The sequence below is a fragment of the Erpetoichthys calabaricus genome, chromosome 5 (assembly GCF_900747795.2).
Source record: "Erpetoichthys calabaricus chromosome 5, fErpCal1.3, whole genome shotgun sequence".
NCBI classification, from domain to species: domain Eukaryota; kingdom Metazoa; phylum Chordata; class Cladistia; order Polypteriformes; family Polypteridae; genus Erpetoichthys; species Erpetoichthys calabaricus.
Genome location: NC_041398.2, coordinates 87,232,486 through 87,250,810, shown reverse-complemented (window position 1 = coordinate 87,250,810; position 18,325 = coordinate 87,232,486). Strand labels below are relative to the sequence as shown.

General features: G+C 37.4%; 1 protein-coding gene across 4 annotated transcripts in view; it reads right to left on the bottom strand.

Moving 5' to 3' along the window:
• Positions 1-18,325, bottom strand: part of ccdc149a (coiled-coil domain containing 149a) — a 142,470-nt gene that overhangs the window by 101,398 nt on the left and 22,747 nt on the right. For all 4 annotated transcript variants that reach the window (XM_051928632.1, XM_051928633.1, XM_028801747.2 and 1 more), the window contains exon 3: positions 12,625-12,663. In XM_051928632.1, coding sequence (XP_051784592.1) covers positions 12,625-12,663 — 39 coding nt within the window. The remainder of the gene's footprint in view (positions 1-12,624; positions 12,664-18,325) is intronic.

Genomic DNA, 18,325 nt, shown 5'->3' with positions numbered 1-18,325 from the left:
GCTCCTGACACGCACTCCTTTGAAGAGGAAGATATGTTTGCATTCTTTTAATTGTGAGACAGAACTGTCATCTCTGTCTTGTCATGGAGCACAGTTTAAACTTTTGAAAAAGAGACAAATGTTTGTTTGCAGTGTTTGAATAACGTTCCTGTCTCTCTACAAACTCCAGTGTTTCTGTGCAAATCTGTGACCCAAGCATGACAATATAAAAATAACCATATAAACATATGGTTTCTACTTCGCGGATTTTCTTATTTCGCGGGTGGCTCTGGAACGCAACCCCCGCGATGGAGGAGGGATTACTGTATTCATGGTGAAAAACGTTTTGGTGAATTTCACCGATAAACACCAAATGATATTCTTAAAAAGAGGAAAACTATTTTAAATGTACCTTTTCTTTCTAAAGATTTAGGGAATAATGTAATTGAGTAACTTGAATCTTATCTTAATAAATACAGTCTTTACGAGAAATTTTTCCATTGACCATTTTGAAAAAATTGCTTTAACTCTTGTAAATAATTTCTCTATTGATACAGGACATGCCACCATCATTATATAGTCTTCACTGGATACTTTTGATCATAACATTTTGATACATGGGCTTGAAAATGCAAGGTAGTAAAATACTATGATAAATTAACATCATACATGGTAATGTTAAAGACCATTTTAAAAATCTTAACAGTAATGATCATTAAAAAAAAGTGGCGTGAACTTGGGCTATCTCTGCGTGATTCATATTTTAGGTTTTCTTATGCTGTGGATTAGACAAGAGACACTGTGTCTTAAAAAAATTAAACTTGTTTATTCATCCAAAGGTTAATTATAAAGCATCTATATTTAAACATACAATACAATACAATACAGTTTATTTTTGTATAGTCCAAAATCACACAGGAAGTGCCGCAATGGGCTTTAACAGGCCCTGCCTCTTGACAGCCCCCCAGCCTTGACTCTCTAAGAAGACAAGGAAAAACTCCCAAAAAAACCTTGTAGGGAAAAAATGGAAGAAACCTTGGGAAAGGCAGTTCAAAGAGAGACCCCTTTCCAGGTAGGTTGGGCGTGCAGTGGGTGTCAAAAGAAGGGGGTCAATACAATACAGTGTATTTTTGAGAACATGTGTTCTCAAAATAACCAGGTACATCTAACTGTTTGACACAAAAATCTAAGATAGATAACATATTTGAGAAATTGTAGAAGTTCCATCCATCCACTTTCCAACCCGCTGAATCCGAACATAGGGTCACAGGGGTCCGCTGGAGTCAATCCCATCCAACACAGCGCACAAGGCAGGAACCAATCCTGGGCAGGGTGCCAACCCACCGCAGGACACACACAAACACACCAAGCACACACTAGGGCCAATTCAGAATTGCCAATCCACCTAACCTGCATGTCTTTGGACTGTGGGAGGAAACCGGAGTGCCCGGAGGAAACCCATGCAGACACGGAGAGAACATGCAAACTCCACGCAGGGAGGACCCGGGAAGCGAACCCAGGTCCCCAGATCTCCCAACTGCGAGGCAGCAGCACTACCCACTGCGCCACTGTGCCACCCATAATTGTAGAAGTTTAATTAGCAAAAAGTAACAGTCTCAGTAACTTGACTTTTGATTTTATGACTGGAAGGTGACCACTGTTTTATTCCTTTTTTCATTCTTGATTTTGCAGATTGACACAGACCAAACTTCACCTCCAAGTTTGCTGAGAGCACTATCGTCATAGACCTGATCACCAATAATAATATGTCAGACTACATGGATGAGGTGATGGACCTGGAATTGTAAAGTGCTACAACAACCAAAGCCTCACTCTTGATGTTGACAAATTTAATGAACAGATTTTGGACTAGAGAAACTGGAGACGAGGCACACAGCAATTTACATCAATCGGGCCTCTATTGAGAAAGTTTACAATTTTAGATTATTGGACATCCTCCCATCAATAACAATCTAACTTGGTCCTATTTTTTAACTGCAATAATAAAGGGAGTTCTTCTGCTCTTAAAAAAAGACTTCAATGAAAGTTTTTTCACAGTCCCATACCTACAGAGAGAAAGCAATATAATCAAGAACTGTAATTATCCACATGCTCTCTTGAAATAGGTATAAAAGTTTTTATACTTAATATAGCCAGGCATCGATTTACTGACCAAGTTGAGGCCATCTGCACTTATGGAGGAGGGCCATAGAAAAACAATGGGGTAGTAATGGTCTGGAAATGGCTAAAACTAGCCAGTACACTACAGGCCACTATAGGCCATACACCTTTTTTTAAAAATGTACGTGTAACAGCGCTGCTAGCCATATAATGATACACTCTGCATAGAAGCAGTGAAAGATGGTGGATGAGATGCAGAGGTAGTAGTCTCTTAGCTGTCTACCTTCCCATACTGATAATGCAAACAACAAATGACCACAAACTAGAAATAAGTAGACAGTATCATTGCACTTGCAGAGTTCTAATTATTAGGGCACTGATTGGGCATACCACACAGCAGTTTTTGAAGTCACTTTTCACGAATCATGTTCTGATCAGCAAAGTTCTACATGGCAAATTCTTACACATTCAGTTCAGACTGCCTTCCCTTACATAGAACTTGCATGCAGCCACTAAGACTTGTGAAGATCAGTTTGTGCTACTCCATACCGGCAGTTAAAGTATATGTAGCACTGATCAACACCAGAACCACAGAGCCTCAACTGCAATCACCTGTACACTTTGGGACCAACATAAGGCCGGTTTAACAAATAGTCAAATGGCCGGTCTCCAATGGAGCTGTAAGTCAGAACATGACTGTCCTTAAATTTAAATTTAAAAATGGCTCATTCCCTCAGTAAATTCAAGTAAGAATTTCATAAAACTTCAGCACTTCATATGACAACAATATAACCGAAAAAAGAATACTAAAAAAGAACTGAGGTGTCATTGTTTTCTAACACTTTAAATATGAGAAAAAAAGGATGAAAAAGTTTGCACTAGTAATGCTCTGACTGATTAGCTGCTGATTGAGATTAGATAATTTTCACCCAAAATGACTCAATTGGTAATCAATAAATTCACTATTTTGTAGAATCTGTTTTTCTAAGCTTCACAATAATTTTGTTTTACTGTTCCTCTGTGCAAAGCATTATGGTAATTACAGAATCATACATGTCATTTTTCTGACGTACCTTTTGTAAACTGAGAGCTGAAAGTACGACTTTTGACGAGATTGGCAGCATAAATATTGGCTTTTACCTTAAAGAAGTTGGAGTAATAAGTTGTGAAAAGGGAATCTAAGAAATGGTTCTGTGGATGGAGGGGAACGGCAGCGAGTAAGAAAAGAGTGGAATGTCTTCAGCAGAAATTAATGAAGAATGTGTTCAGATGTTTTTCATTTGTCCTGTATTCAAAACAGACACGTTTTGTCTGAGAGTGGATGATGAACGAGCTTGGTATAGCAGCTCACATTTGTAATTAGAAAAAGAACAGATAAAGAAGAATTTGCCCTTCTTGTTTACTGAACAATAAGCTTTTTAGCCTAACAGCCAAATGTGTCGATTTTACATTTAAACTTTTAAGCATGTTAGCCTTGTACCTTCTTGATAAAAATGAACATTTTATTACAATTATGGCTTTTTATTATGACAAGAATTTTTATTTTCTTTCATGGCATGTGTCTTATGGAAACATTTTTGTTCATGTTTTATTAGTTTCAAAAAGTATGTTTTAAGAGGATTTTATTTATTTTAGTGTTTTTATGGTCACTGAAAAACAAGCCTACAGAATTTCATTTTGTTAATATAAAATGAACATGCAAACACCTGTGGTCTATAGTCTAACTATACAAATACAACTTTATTATACAAACATAAGGCTTCAGTATAACTGATTATGCGGAGCTTAGTGTGAAAAAATGTAAAAGAAAAAAAATTCAGAAATGGCGATCAACATCAACCCTAAAAACTTATGCTGCAGACAGATTGTGACCATCAAATAGACAAAATTATCATTTTCTTTTGCTCCACAGCCCATGTAGGACTCTGGCCTCCAGAAAAACACTTTTCCAAATTCTTTTGTTTTCTATTCTCACTTTCCACCTCTAAACTCTTTCTTCATAGATTCTCCTCTAGTTTGTCCAGTCATCTTTACCTCTAACTTTCTCTACATTGCCTACCCCCACCCTACCCTAAAAAAAGCCTTCTTCACACCTAATTTCTGACCAGTATTCCAGGTTTTCCATACAATCCACTCCATATCTTTATTGGTCTTAATTCTCCACACCCCACCTAGACTCACAGACACACAAATTCTCCTCAAAATCATTCTCTCCCATCTTTGCTTTTCCTCACTGTGTTTAACCCGTCAGACCCTCTTGTCATAACAGATGTCACACACATGCGCTTGGGAGGCAGGCTAAGGGTTTAACCGAGGGCAAAATACAGTTAGGTCCATAAATATTTGGACAGAGACAACTTTTTTCTAATTTTGGTTCTGTACATTACCACAATGAATTTTAAATGAAACAACTCAGATGCAGTTGAAGTGCAGACTTTCAGCTTTAATTCAGTGAGGTGAACAAAACGATTGCATAAAAATGTGAGGCAACTAAAGCATTTTTTGAACACAATCCCTTCATTTCAGGGCCATAGAGTGTTCTGGAGCCATTATTTTTCGGTATTGTGTTGTACAATACATGGGGCAGAACTCCAAATTTTTTTCTGTTCTCCCTTTGTGTTTTAACACAGGCCATATGACTATTTTAAATATTCTAATTGTTGTCATTCTGCTTGCTTAAAATATGCTAAATGCAAAAACAACACGAGTTGGAGTATGATCTGTGATTTAGTTTCCTCAGCAATAAAATTTTCTTCTTTCATCAATGTACCCAAGTACTGAACTCCTCAGTTCAAATGGTCAAAAACAAAGCCAAAAACAACATTAGAAGCAGGTACAAGACAACAGGAAATTCCACAGTTTGTTAAATTTCCACATATTGCATCTGTAGAAGTCTTCTGCCTCAAAACACCCCACTATTAAAAGTAATTTTTTTTTTCATATTCTTACAATCTTCCTTCCATCAAGATGCAAGCCTATCGCACATTTTTTAGGGACTCTCCTGATCAAGTTTATATTGCTTTTATTCATGTGAAATAATCTTTTTTCTAATCTTTTATTGAATTTATTTAAAGCATGTAATGTTCCATACAATCAAGACAAATTTAACAAAACTAAACTCACTTCAAACCTCACCCATGAGAAAGAGAGGAAGGCCAACAGCCAGAGTAAAACTTTGAGAGCAGTAAAGAGGGAAAGAAGTCCTTCTCACCAATATACAGTAAATGCTTATTCTAAAATGTTACTGATTTCTTTATGTGAAATAATCTTAAGTCCAAGAGACTCCATTAAAATGGACCAAAAAGTCTTTATAATAAGGGGGTGTGATTTTAAAAATATCCTGTATGAGAGTAACCTTAAAGATTCTTGCTGTGTACTCCTGAATTGAGCGGGAATCAAATGTCTTAACAGTTCTTTAGGCCTCTGGACTGAAAAGTTATTTGCATTATTTTGTACACTGATTATATATAAATGTTCTTGTGATGTTATTATATTTGGAAAATGTGGGATTTTTTTTTAATTTTTTATTGATTTTATTGAAATCACACAACATTCCATACAAATACATCAATTTTACAAGAATAGGATTGAATACAAATCAACACCAACCCCTGAGAAAGAGAGCATGGGCAGCAGAATAAAACTTAAACCTAGTAAAAATAAGCAAATAGATAAATAAATAAGTGAATATAGATAATTGGAGAAGAAAAAGAAAAAAAAAGAATAGGGAGAGAATCTGCTTCCTCAGTGCTTTAAAAGCATATTCTAAAATGTTATTAATTAGATCCTGCCAGGTTTGGAAAAATTTCTGCACATTTCTCTCTAAGGGCGAATTTTATTTTTTCCAATTTCAAATAATATATAACATCAGTTACCCATTGACTTAAAAGGGGAGAGTTAGGATTCTTCCAGATGAGCAAAATAAGTCTACGTGCCAATAGTGTAGTAAAGGCAATTACAGTTTGTTTGTCCTTCTCCACTTTAAACCAATCTGGAAGTAGACAAAACACAGCTGTTAATGGATTAGGAGGGATTGTAACACCAAAGCTGTCTGAAAGGCATTTAAAAATCTTGGTCCAAAATGATGTTAATTTGGTGCAGGCCCAAAACATGTGACCCAGTGAGGCTGGAACTTGATTGCAGCGTTCGCAGGTTGGATCTTTCCCTGGAAACATTTTGGACAATTTTAAGCAAGACAGATGTACTCGATATATAACTTTTAGTTGAATAATTGTATGCTTTGCACATATGGAGCTCGAGTGAATTCTGTCCATTGCTACCTTTTCTAATATGTTGAGGGAGAGATCCTTTTCCCTCTTGGATCTTTGAAAGAGAGGAGCTGTAAAATGGTTTTATATATTGCAGAAATGCTGTCTAAGTCCTTGAAACTGATGAATATATTTTCCAGCATAGAGGGAGGTGGGAGATGAGGGAAATTGGGCAGGTTCTGCTTAACAAAGTTTCTAATTTGAAGATAGTGAAAAAAATGTGTTGCTGGAAAGTTAAATTTAGAATGTAATTGTTCATAGGATGCAAAGACGTAGTCTATGTACAGATCTCTAAGTGATTTAATTCCAAATGTTTTCCAGACATTAAAAACTGCATAAGTTTGCGATGGTTGAAAAAGGTGGTTCAAATGCAGTGGTGCCACCAATAAAAGATTCTCTATCTTAAAATGTTTCCTGCATTGGTTCCATATTCTGAGTGAGTGAAGCACTATTGGGTTATTAGTATATTGGCGATAATTTGAATTTATTGGGGCGCAAAGCAATGAATATAAAGATGAACTGCAGGATTCTATTTCTATTTCTATTGCAGACCCAGCCTTCATATGTTCATCTATTTGTGTCAATGTCCAGGTTTTAATATGTTGTATGCTTGCTGCCCAGTAGTAAAACTGAAAGTTAGGTAGAGCCATGACACCTTCTGCCTTTGGCCTTTGTAGGGTCGCTCTTTGGATATGTGGATGTTTTGAATTCCAAATAAATGTGGTGATGGTTGAATCTAATTTCTTAAAGAACAATTTACTGATGTATATTGGAATATTTTGAAATAAAAAGAGAAGCTTAGGGAGGATATTCATCTTAACAATGTTAATTCTTCCAGCTAAAGTGAGATGAAGGGTTGACAATCTATGCAAGTCTTGCTTGACTTTTTCTATACAGACAGCGAAATGTTGTTGATAAAGAGCTTTATGTTTACTTGTGATGTTTACCCCTAGATATCTGAACTGATCTGCGATGACAAAAGGGAAGGTGCCCAATTTAATATTGTGTGCTTGAGAATTCTCTGGAAAGAGCACACTTTTAGTCAAATTAATTCTGAGACCAGACAGCTTTTGGAATTCTGTTAGTGCTGTTAGGACTGTAGGCACAGTATTTTGTGGGTCTGATATATACAGTACCATATCATCTGCATATAAAGAAATTTTCTGTTCAAGTCCTTCTCTGATAATCCCCTTTATCTTATAAGCATTTCAAAAGTGAACTGCCAGTGGCGATTGCAAAAAGTAGTGGTGACAAGGGGCATCCTTGTCTGGTACCACATTCTAGTTTAAAGTAGTCTGAATTAATGTTAATACAAACTGAAGCTTCTGGATTGGTATACAGTAGTTTAATCCATGCACAAATATTCGGGCCAAACCCAAATTTCTCCAATGTAGTGAAAAGATAGTTCCATTCAATCATATCAAATGCTTTTTCCACATCCAAGCATAATAAAATCTCTGGGATGTTTGACTTTGCGAGTGAGTATATTACAGTAAACGGGAGTCGAAGATTGGACGCTAAATGTCGCCTTTAATAAATCCAGTTTGACTTTGTAATATTACTGAAGGCAACACTTTCTAGCTAGAACTTTGGAGAGTATTTTAACATCATTATTCAGAAGTGAAATTGGTCTGTATGATGCACATTGTAATACATCCTTATTTTGTTTAGGAAAGACAGTGATTGATGCTTGACGAAAAGTTTGAGGTAGAATTTGATTGTCTCTAGCTTCTGTTAATGTTGCTAATAGGAGAGGAGCTAGCTGAGTGGAGAACTTCTTATAAAATTCGGCAGGGTAGCCATCGGGGCCTGCTGCTTTCCCACTCTGAAGTGACTTTATAGCATCTAGTAATTCTGGTAGCGCCAGAGGTTTATCCAATTCCTCTGCACTAAGAGTATCTATTTGTGGTATCTGTAATGCAACCAGAAATGCATTAGATTGTGTCTTGTCTTCTTTAAACTCAGTAGAATATAAGGATTTATAGTAATCTCTAAATGTGTGCATTATATTTTTATGGCCAATGATTATGTCTCGGTTTGTGTTGGTAATTGCTGGGCTTGCATTGCAAACTTCTTTCTTGTGGATTTGTTGAGGTAAAAGCTTATTAGCTTTCTCTCCATGTTCATAGTAATGATGACTTGATTTAAAAATGAGATGTTCCATTTCTTTAGTTGTTAAGAGGTTGAGCTCTGAATGCAGAGCCTGCCTTTTCCTATGAAGAGCCTCACTTGGACACTTGGCATGTTCTTCATCTATTCTAGTAATTTCGTTGGTTAGCTTTGATACCTGCTTGCTTTCCAGTTTATTTCTGTAGGAAAGATATGAGATAATCTGTCCTCTTAAGAAGGCCTTCAGGGTTTCCCAGAGTGTCCCTGCAGAGACCTCTGAGGATATATTTGTCTCTAGAAAAAATTGATTTGCTTTGATATAAATTCTGTAAAGTTCTTGTCTGCTAATAAAAGTGGGTTAAGAAGCCATCTGCGAGATGAGTATGTGGGGAATAATGATTTTATCTCCAATGATGCACTGGTGAGTAGAAGGAATATGTTCTTGAATTTGGGTTTAGAAATCTCCAGGGGTCTGATAAGTTGTGGTCAGTTACAAACTGTGCAATTGTCTTTGCAGTGTTAGATGGCATCGCCCCTGTGGCAGGAGACCTATCTAGCTCTGGATTTAAAACACAATTAAAATCCCCAGCCATTATAATTTTATGAGTGTTCACATTGGGAATGGATGCAAATACATTTTGGATGAATTAACTATCGTCCACATTGGGTGCATAAACATTTATCAAAATCACTTTACAATTAAATGAATTACCCATAACAATGATGTATCTCCCTTCAGGATCAGATACAACATCTGATACTACAAATGAGACTGTTCTATCTATGAGAATTCCCACACCTCTAGTTTTTTTTGTAAATCTGGAATGGAACATTTGGCCAGTCCAGTCTTTTGCAGCCGGAACTGATCCTTGCTTAATAAGTGGGTCTCCTGTAAAAATACTATTTTAGCATTTAGACCTGTTAGGTGAGAAAATACTTTCTTTCATTTTTATTTGTGATTCAGGCCTTTAACATTCCAGCTCACAAAATTAACTGTCCCGTCTTGGAGACATTGATTCTGAATTTTTGATGTCATTTTGTAGTCTTAACTAAAAGTGAGACTGCTTTGACTTTAATTTCAAATTTTCCCAGGGGTTATTGCCATGCAGTCTGATGCAAATACATTTTGGATGAATTAACTATCGTCCACATTGGGTGCATAAACATTTATCAAAATCACTTTACAATTAAATGAATTACCCATAACATAACCCATAACGTTGGTAATTATGATTATAAGAATTAAAAGAATAGATTAGAGATAGCTTGATCTTTCTCACCCTCCCTGGCTTTTCCATTTAACGAATTTTGGTTTGGTTAAGGTTTTGAGTACAGGATTTCATATTTTCATATTAAGGGACATTACACTTTTTGCATTTTTTTTTTTTTACTTTGGACTTTGGTATTCACTTCTTGAAGTTCTTGTGATTTTGTAGTTTTTGTATATTTTGTATCTACTTTTTTTAAATATAGTTTGGACTTTTTGATTTAGTTCTTTTGCTTTTTTTTTGTTGTATTTTGAATTAAGAGTATATGTGGACCATTTTGTCATTCCTGATTACATAATATCATTTTAATTACGATTAGTTTCATTTGTAGCCATAGTTTTCTCCTTTTGGTACTAATGTCATACCAGTAGAGCCTATCCTGGCAGCACTGGGTAAGAGACAGAAGAGACACTGGCACTCACTCTTGCAGGAAAAATAAAGAGTTACCAATTAATCAAACATATATCTTTGGAATGTATGAGTAAAACTGGTGCACCTGGAGAAAAACTAGCACAGACTGAGAAAGTGTTGTGTTTCAGCCAAGATTTCCACCCAGCTACATTTCAAATATTTGTTCTACATTGTTTTTGTTCAATTTTGAGTCTTTTATGTTAATATTGTTAACTATTTAGTTTCTTTGTCTTTATGTATCTTGTGTTATGTACCATGTGTTTCGTGTTTTCAAGGGGCAGGGCAAATAGACCATGGCCCTATAAACACAGGGGCAGCCCATCGTCTCTTGCAGTTCATTCAAATGCACTTAGGAGTTGGTGAATGTTATGATTACTCTCTTCTTGTGCTTTGTGATTTACTGGATTTTTGACCTTTTTTGCTCTCTTTTTCACCTCTGTTTGGCTTTCGTAATGGGTCTTTGTTTGCCTTTGCTGGAAACACCTTTTTCTTTTGTGGGCCATAGCTTCATATTATTACTGAACATTTTTATGAAGAATGAATCTTTTATTTTATAAAGATACAATGTTTGCCTTATTCTGGAGTTTGGCAGTAATTTCTCTCTCCCTGTAGGGTGCATGTTTAGAATTTTTTGGGACTTTCAGCATAGGAACTCTTGAGTTTCATAATAGAAAGATAGTGTGTAGATCAACACAGGCAGCAGCCATAGTAAGATTTCAACTAAGGATTCTGGAACTGTGAGAGAACAGCACTAATCAATATATCAAAATGCTACTCAATAACAACATAACAAGCTTTTGCTTTTTTTTTTTTTTGGGCGGGATGGTAGTGGTGGGCAGGATTGAACCTTTATTTTATTTCTTAAGAAAAAAAATGCAATTTATTCCAAACTTGCACTTCATACATACTGCATTTAATTTTTATTGCCAAATTCACATCTGTAGATAAAGGAAGTATTATAAGGTTGTTATGAGATTCATAATAGAAATGAAACAGAATGCACAGGGTAAGCTCAATGATGTTTCACAAAAATGTGTTATTTTAGGTAATCATATTTTAACTCCTACAGCCCACATGCACAGTGTCCCTCTACCCAAGTTAGCAAATACCCTATAATATCTTCAGCATACAAGCACACAGCAACCCAGCTCTGAACCAAAAGAAGAATAATATATTAAGGCATAAGAAGGAATACCACAAACAAAATACAACAAACAGCTAGAAACTAGCAATAAGTAAATAAAATATAGATAATTGCACTCTTAGAGTTCCACTTTTGGGGCCACATTGGCCCCGCCACTAAGCAGCGGCATGGGTCTGACTTCTTCCACTGTTTGATGGGGCTCTGGGCACAGCAGGAAGATCTGTTTTGTTTATGATTTACCTATGCTGATACTTTCATCAAGAAGAAAAAAAACGTAAAAAGAAACAAATCTTTTGTTTTTATTACTAACGGGTCCTATATTTTCTGATAAGGGGAGGGCAAGTAGAATGGCTACTTTAAGGCTTGTTTTGGGACCTTGCTGGGCACAAGACTAATATGCATGCATAATTAGCCATAAGGTGCTGTGTTGCCAGGTCACATAGATTAGTGTTATATATCCAGTGGCAGTAGTCATAATATTCTCATTATGCTCAGCAAATGTACCCCTCAAATGAAAATACTGTAAGTTTTTTTATTCATTTTTTTAAGTATACAGGATGGAAATCCTGGGAATTGAACCAAACACGAGTGGAAGAGTGGGGTTTCACTTTGATGAAATGAGTGAGATGGAGAAAATATTGTGCATATTCCCTTGTGTGCTTGCAATTGAGAGATGGATACATTGGCAATGATGTGAAAGCAATCATATATAGATGGCTGCTACATCTCTGTGATGTCATGTTGGTCTTGTAAAAGCATCATGGGTCACCATGCCTAAGATGGCCGCAAGGTGAAATTTCTGGAAAATGTTCAGCAAATAAAGTCACCAGAGAACAAAGCATATTCACTGCAAAAAACAGTCTGGCAAATATCGCAGATCAACACTAGTAGTTTTAAACATGTTTTATAAGTGAATTATTTCAGAACCTAAGTAATACTATATGCCCTTTAAACTGAAGTGATAAACACTAGTATGATAAATATTCTGTTTTATTCTACAAACATGTTTCAAAGTGTAGCATGTACCAATAATGCAGTAACATATCCAATAACTTTTATGTCATCAATCTAGATATAAACAACATTTGCAAAATGTTCTAAGATATTGACTTTTCACATACAGTAACAATTACATGTATAGGTCATACCTTGAAAACACAAAAAAAAAGATAACATGTACTATATGTTAAAAGGATAAGGGTACTCAGTCATAAACCACTCTCTAATTAACAAATGGGATAAAAATTAGTAGTTGATATTTTACACGCAGTTGGGAAAGCTTGGAAATTACTAGAACAAAGTAATGAAATTTTGCAGCACATACCTGTTTCCGTTTTTCTGGTGGCAGAGTAGGGTCTCCATCCTAAAAAAGTAAACATAAATCAGATGTTTCCCGTTGCTATTAATTAGACCAAACCAATATTCACACTTCCTATTTAAAAAACACCATCATCCAAATTATTTATTTAATAAAATATTTGTAACACTGTCGTAGTAAATACCATGACAAGCAGACTGACAGAAACACTTTATATGTTGAGAGTATGAATGCATTATTGTCAATATTTGATGTAAAGTAACATGCAATATAGTTTCTAAACCAGTTATAAATGTATAAGCTTATAAGGCATCAAGTTCCTTGGCTTGACTGTATTATTCATGGCAAACATCTCTTGCATTTAGAATGTAGCATGAGATAGTAAGAATTCCTAACATCAACATAATTTAAAGACTTCATAGAAATAAATATTATCTCTGTCTAGCACATTTTGAAAATAAGTAACAGAACAATGATTTTCTCAAAGGATGGGTGGCACAGTACAGATCAATCATAATGGCACAGATTCTCACTGAGGGTAAGGAGATTATGGAATCCCTTAATGTAAAACCTTTTTTACCAAATATCTAAAAAATTAAAAGGAAACTTTTAGTTTAGACCACTCTGTCAAAATGAAACCAACTGAAAAAAGAGGTGACATAGTTATCTTGATTTACATGGGCTATCTAATGTTAACTGTTGTAAGATATTAATCTATACTAATAAAAGGCAAAGCCCTGACTGACTGACTGACTGACTGACTGACTGACTGACTGACTGACTGACTGACTGACTGACTGACTGACTGACTGACTGACTGACTGACTGACTGACTGACTGACTCACTCACTCACTCACTCACTCACTCACTCACTCACTCACTCACTCACTCATCACTAATTCTCCAACTTCCCGTATAGGTAGAAGGCTGAAATTTGGAAGGCTCATTCCTTACAGCTTACTTACAAAAGTTAGGCAGGTTTCATTTCGAAATTCTACGCGTAATGGTCATAACTGGAACCTGTTTGACTGACTCACTCATCACTAATTCTCCAACTCCCGTGTAGGTAGAAGGCTGAAATTTGGCAGGCTCATTCCTTACAGCTTACTTACAAAAGTTAGGCAGGTTTCATTTCGAAATTCTATGCGTAATGGTCATAACTGGAACCTGTTTTTTGTCCATAAACTCTAATGGAGGAGGCGGAGTCACGTATTGCGTCATCACGTATTACGCCTCCTACGTAATCACGTGAACTGAAAACAAGGAAGAGATTTACAGCACAAGTCAAACGCGGGAACGAAGGTAAATGACGTTAATTGTTGAGTGTCTTTTAATACTGTGTAATTGTTGAGTGTCTTTTAATACTGTGTAAGCATACATATTAACACATGTGCAATTAAATGTGTGCATTTACGGGGTGATTTCTCAGGCTTAAAAGCTCGCCTTTTATTAAAAAGGTAAATGCAAACTCTTTTCATTCTGAAGGGCACAAACCACGTTAGATTTCAGCCGTTTAACGCGCAAAAATGTCAGTACACCAGATAAATAAGCGCAACATATTATCAGTTGTATTGTATGCTTACAATACATATAGAAATGTGTTAATCGTTAACTAATATTATGGGATGGTGTTTTTCGACTCGATGTCTTGGTGGGTTTGCGTAGCTTATTGTCAATATCTTTACACCTCTTTTTAAGACTTAATTTAAAAAGGTTTTCTTTTCTTCTTAATTAAAATTTAAAAGCAATACTTCACCGCTGCGAAGCCCCTCTAGCGCTGACGTCCGAGGTTCGATTACCGTAAGCGAGTGCAGTGAGTGTGTACGCCTGATAAGCCAAGAATAAGGGGGAAAGACGTGTCGCGTACTCTTTGCATTATTTGACAGTAAACTATTTTCATCCATTCTATGATCGGCTTCTCACAACTGAAGGCACCGTGGCTGATGTTACCTGACTTGCTGGCCAACCATAAGCATTACCTGGTAGGTAACCACCCACTCACTTCACTCCCTTACGGGAATCGAACCTCGGACGTCAGCGCTAGAGGCGAAGCCCCTAAAATTGCGCCACGGCGTGTGGTTTGTTTATTTGACAGCATGTAGATCGGGGTAATTACATTCACGGCATTCGTAGTCTGATTCACAATCTGATTGTATGGGTGGTTACCTACCAGGTAACGCTTATGGTTAGCCAGCAAGTCAGCTCGAAGTGATCACTCGAGTGAAGGCAGCTTCACAAAAAAACAGATCCTTAACAAACTGTTATTAGTATATTTTCCCTCAATTTTAAAAGGTTTTCTTTTCTTCTTAATAAAAATTTAAAAGCAGTACTTCGCCGGTGCAAAGCGCGGGGATTTGAGCGACTGACGCATACAGACATATTCATGAGTGCAGGTACTTCAGAAAGAAAGCACCGTGTAAACCTAAACTTTAAATTAAGTTCATAGACCTACAAAAGGTTGCCATTGATTTGAGGCAAGATTGCTTTTCTCATGTACAACTATACGTTGCATTCTTAACAGTAAGCTTGCACAGCTTGGTCATATTACAACCTGAGTGCTGAACTGACAACGTCATATACAAACAGAACTATAACAATTGTAATAAACAAACAAAAAAAAAAAAGCGAAGAACCCTTGGATTTAATAAAAAGGCTCCTTCCTTGGCAAAGCAAGGAAAAAGGAAGACCTTATATGGCGTTCGTTTATAAAACAGCGGAAAAGCTGTGTTAAGGCTGCTTCACAAAAAAACAGATCCTTAACAAATTGCTATTGGGATATTTTCCCTCAATTTAAAAAGCTTTTCTTCTTAATAAAAATTTAAAAGCAGTACTTCGCGGGGATTTAGATATAGATATAGATATAGATATAGATATAGATATATATACATATATATATATATATATATATTTATGTATATATAGATATAGATATAGATATATATATATATATAGATGTATATAGAGATATAGATATATATAGATATACATACTTACATATATATATATATATATATATATATATATATATATATATATATATGTAAGTATGTCTATATATATATTGTGATAGATAGAGGTCTCCGTGACCCCTTGAACCCTCAGACTAGACGTCAGACACCAGGTAAAAGTCCAAATAATGATTTATTAATAATAATAATTGTGCACAAAGCACCTTCCTCTCCACAGTACTCAATAATAACAATAACAATAATCCTCCACACTCCCAGACACTTTGCCACCCTTCCTCCCAGCTCAGCTCAGTGTACTGGGCTTCCCAGAGTCCTTTTATACACCCTGACCCGGAGGTGTTCCCATTCAACAGTCCACAGTTCCTTTTCCCTTCCGGGTCAGGGTAAACAGTCCTTTTCTTCATCCCGGGAGCACATCGTTTCTTCCTGTCACGTGACCGTGACGTACTCCCGGGTTATAGGGCACATGCGAGCCTACGAGCCCCCCTACAGCGACGCCTGGTGGCCCCCAAGGTATCCAGCAGGGCTGTGTATAAAAACTACATAGTCCATGAGGCCCTGCTGGAACTCGGGGCATGTCCACGCTGCTGGGAGAGCTCCTCCTGGCGGCCTGGGGGTGAGGGCCGGAGTAGAAAGCCGGCAATCCTTCACAATATATATATATATATATGTAAGCTTATAAGTACTGCCTTACTTCTCTTTAAGAAAGGAAGATGTAATGATACTTGATTTAAACGATTCCATGTCTTGGTGGGTTTGCGTAGCTTATTGTCAATATCTTTACACCTGTTTTTAAGACTTATTGACTGAAACGGGCTTTCACAAAAAAAGTTAGGGCTTTGTTACAGGATACACCCTCCACAAGTTAAGCAAGTAAAAATAAAAGTGTATATTTCTGTTTTATTTAAACCTTTTAAGTTTGTAAGCATAGCCCCATTTGGCTGTTTTAGTTTTTTTTTTTCTTTCTTCAGTAATATTAAATCTCCTTAAAGAAAAAGAACATTATGCATTTTACTTTTTTTGTATCTCTTTAGTAATATTTTAGTGTAAAAAGATAACCAGTATTTAAACCTTTTATGTTACTTTATAAAGTTATTTTACACAATGTTGAAAAATTAATAAGAAAGCTACATATTTTGGCAGCTGCTGCTTTAATTTTCAATGAAATGAAAAAAGCTCTCCAAGAGAAAACCTCAATGAAGAAGAAACAGTTTGCACTATCTAAAAAGGAGAAACCCTCATTTATAAAGGTTTGCTAAAGATGACTTAACTGAAAATAAATTAATACTTCCTATGTGTATAATACATATTTATCTATTTTACTTATGCCTTTATTCCAGCAACTTGCAACATCTGAGGTACAATTTGTTACATTACTTTTGTTTTTTGCAGCACAGGCAGGTGAAGTGACTTCCTCAGGGTCACACAGTGGTGTCAGTACCAGGATTTGAACTGACAAGCTCCGGGTTTGCTGAAATATTACTGAAGACAGAAAAAAAACGAAAACGGGTAAATAGGGCTATGCATACAAATGTCCATCCATCCATTATCCAACCCGCTATATCCTAAATACAGGAGCCAATAAGTAGATATGTATATATACAGTATATATATATATATATATATACTGTATATATAATGTGAATGTATGTATGTATGTATATATGTATGTCTATATTTATATGTATATATATATATATATATATATATATGTAGATATGTAAATTTGTATATGTATATATTGTGATAAGCTGCCCGGACACAGACAGACGGACACCATATTCAAGTCCACCACACGTTTATTGTACATTATAAATACAGTTCAATAAGTGCGCAAACCCAGTGCCAAAGCACCAATCTCCCCAAAAGTCCAGGCTCTCACTCAGTCTCAACTACTCATCAGGCCGCCTCCTCTCCTGCCTCGCCACCTTGTCCACTCCTCACCCGACTCCAGTCCTTCTCTGCAGGGAGGCGGCCCCTTTTATAAGTGCCCGGATGGGCTCCAGGTGATCCCCGACACTCCCTAGACACTCCCTTGTGTGGCGGAAGTGCCGGCTGTGTTCCCGGAAGCCCTCCGGGTGTTCCCAAACTTCTTCCCCCCAGTACTTCCTGGTGTGGCGGAAGTGTTGGGGTTCCGGGTCCTTCAGGTATGGGGGCGCCCCCTGGCGGAGACTACGGGCCCCTGCAGGGTTGGGCTTCCAAGCCCTGCACCCGTGGCCCTCAAAGGAACCAGGGCGGCCGCCCCCTCGTGGTCCAGAGGAGGAATGAGCCCTCCTCCTGTCCTCCTGGGCGTCCCGGCTGGGCACCACCCCCAGCCGCGTGCCACAGTACCCCACCGCAAGCTGAGACCCCTGGGCCCAGCGGCCAATCCCGTGAGGGCAGGTTTTCCTCGGCGGGAAGCCGACACACTTCGTTCCAGGGCCCGGTCCTATAAAAAAGAAGACAGAACAAGGGGCAGAGACGCTGCCCTGACGCCGCCACTCGGCGTCTCTCTGACGTCTATACGGGCAACGCTCCCCCTTTTGACCGGCACCCCGGTGCTTGCCAGCTCGGCCCCCCTTTCGTGGCACCCTTGCCCCTCGTGGTGGGACACCGGACGGGAGCGCACGCGCGCCCGTCTCCTCAGCCTTCCGTGGGTTTACCCTCTGCAGCCGCAGAGGGTGGCCCTTCTCCAAACGTGAGCATCCTGCCTCACGTTTGCCCTTATCGGAGGAACCGGCATTCTTCCCTCGGCTCC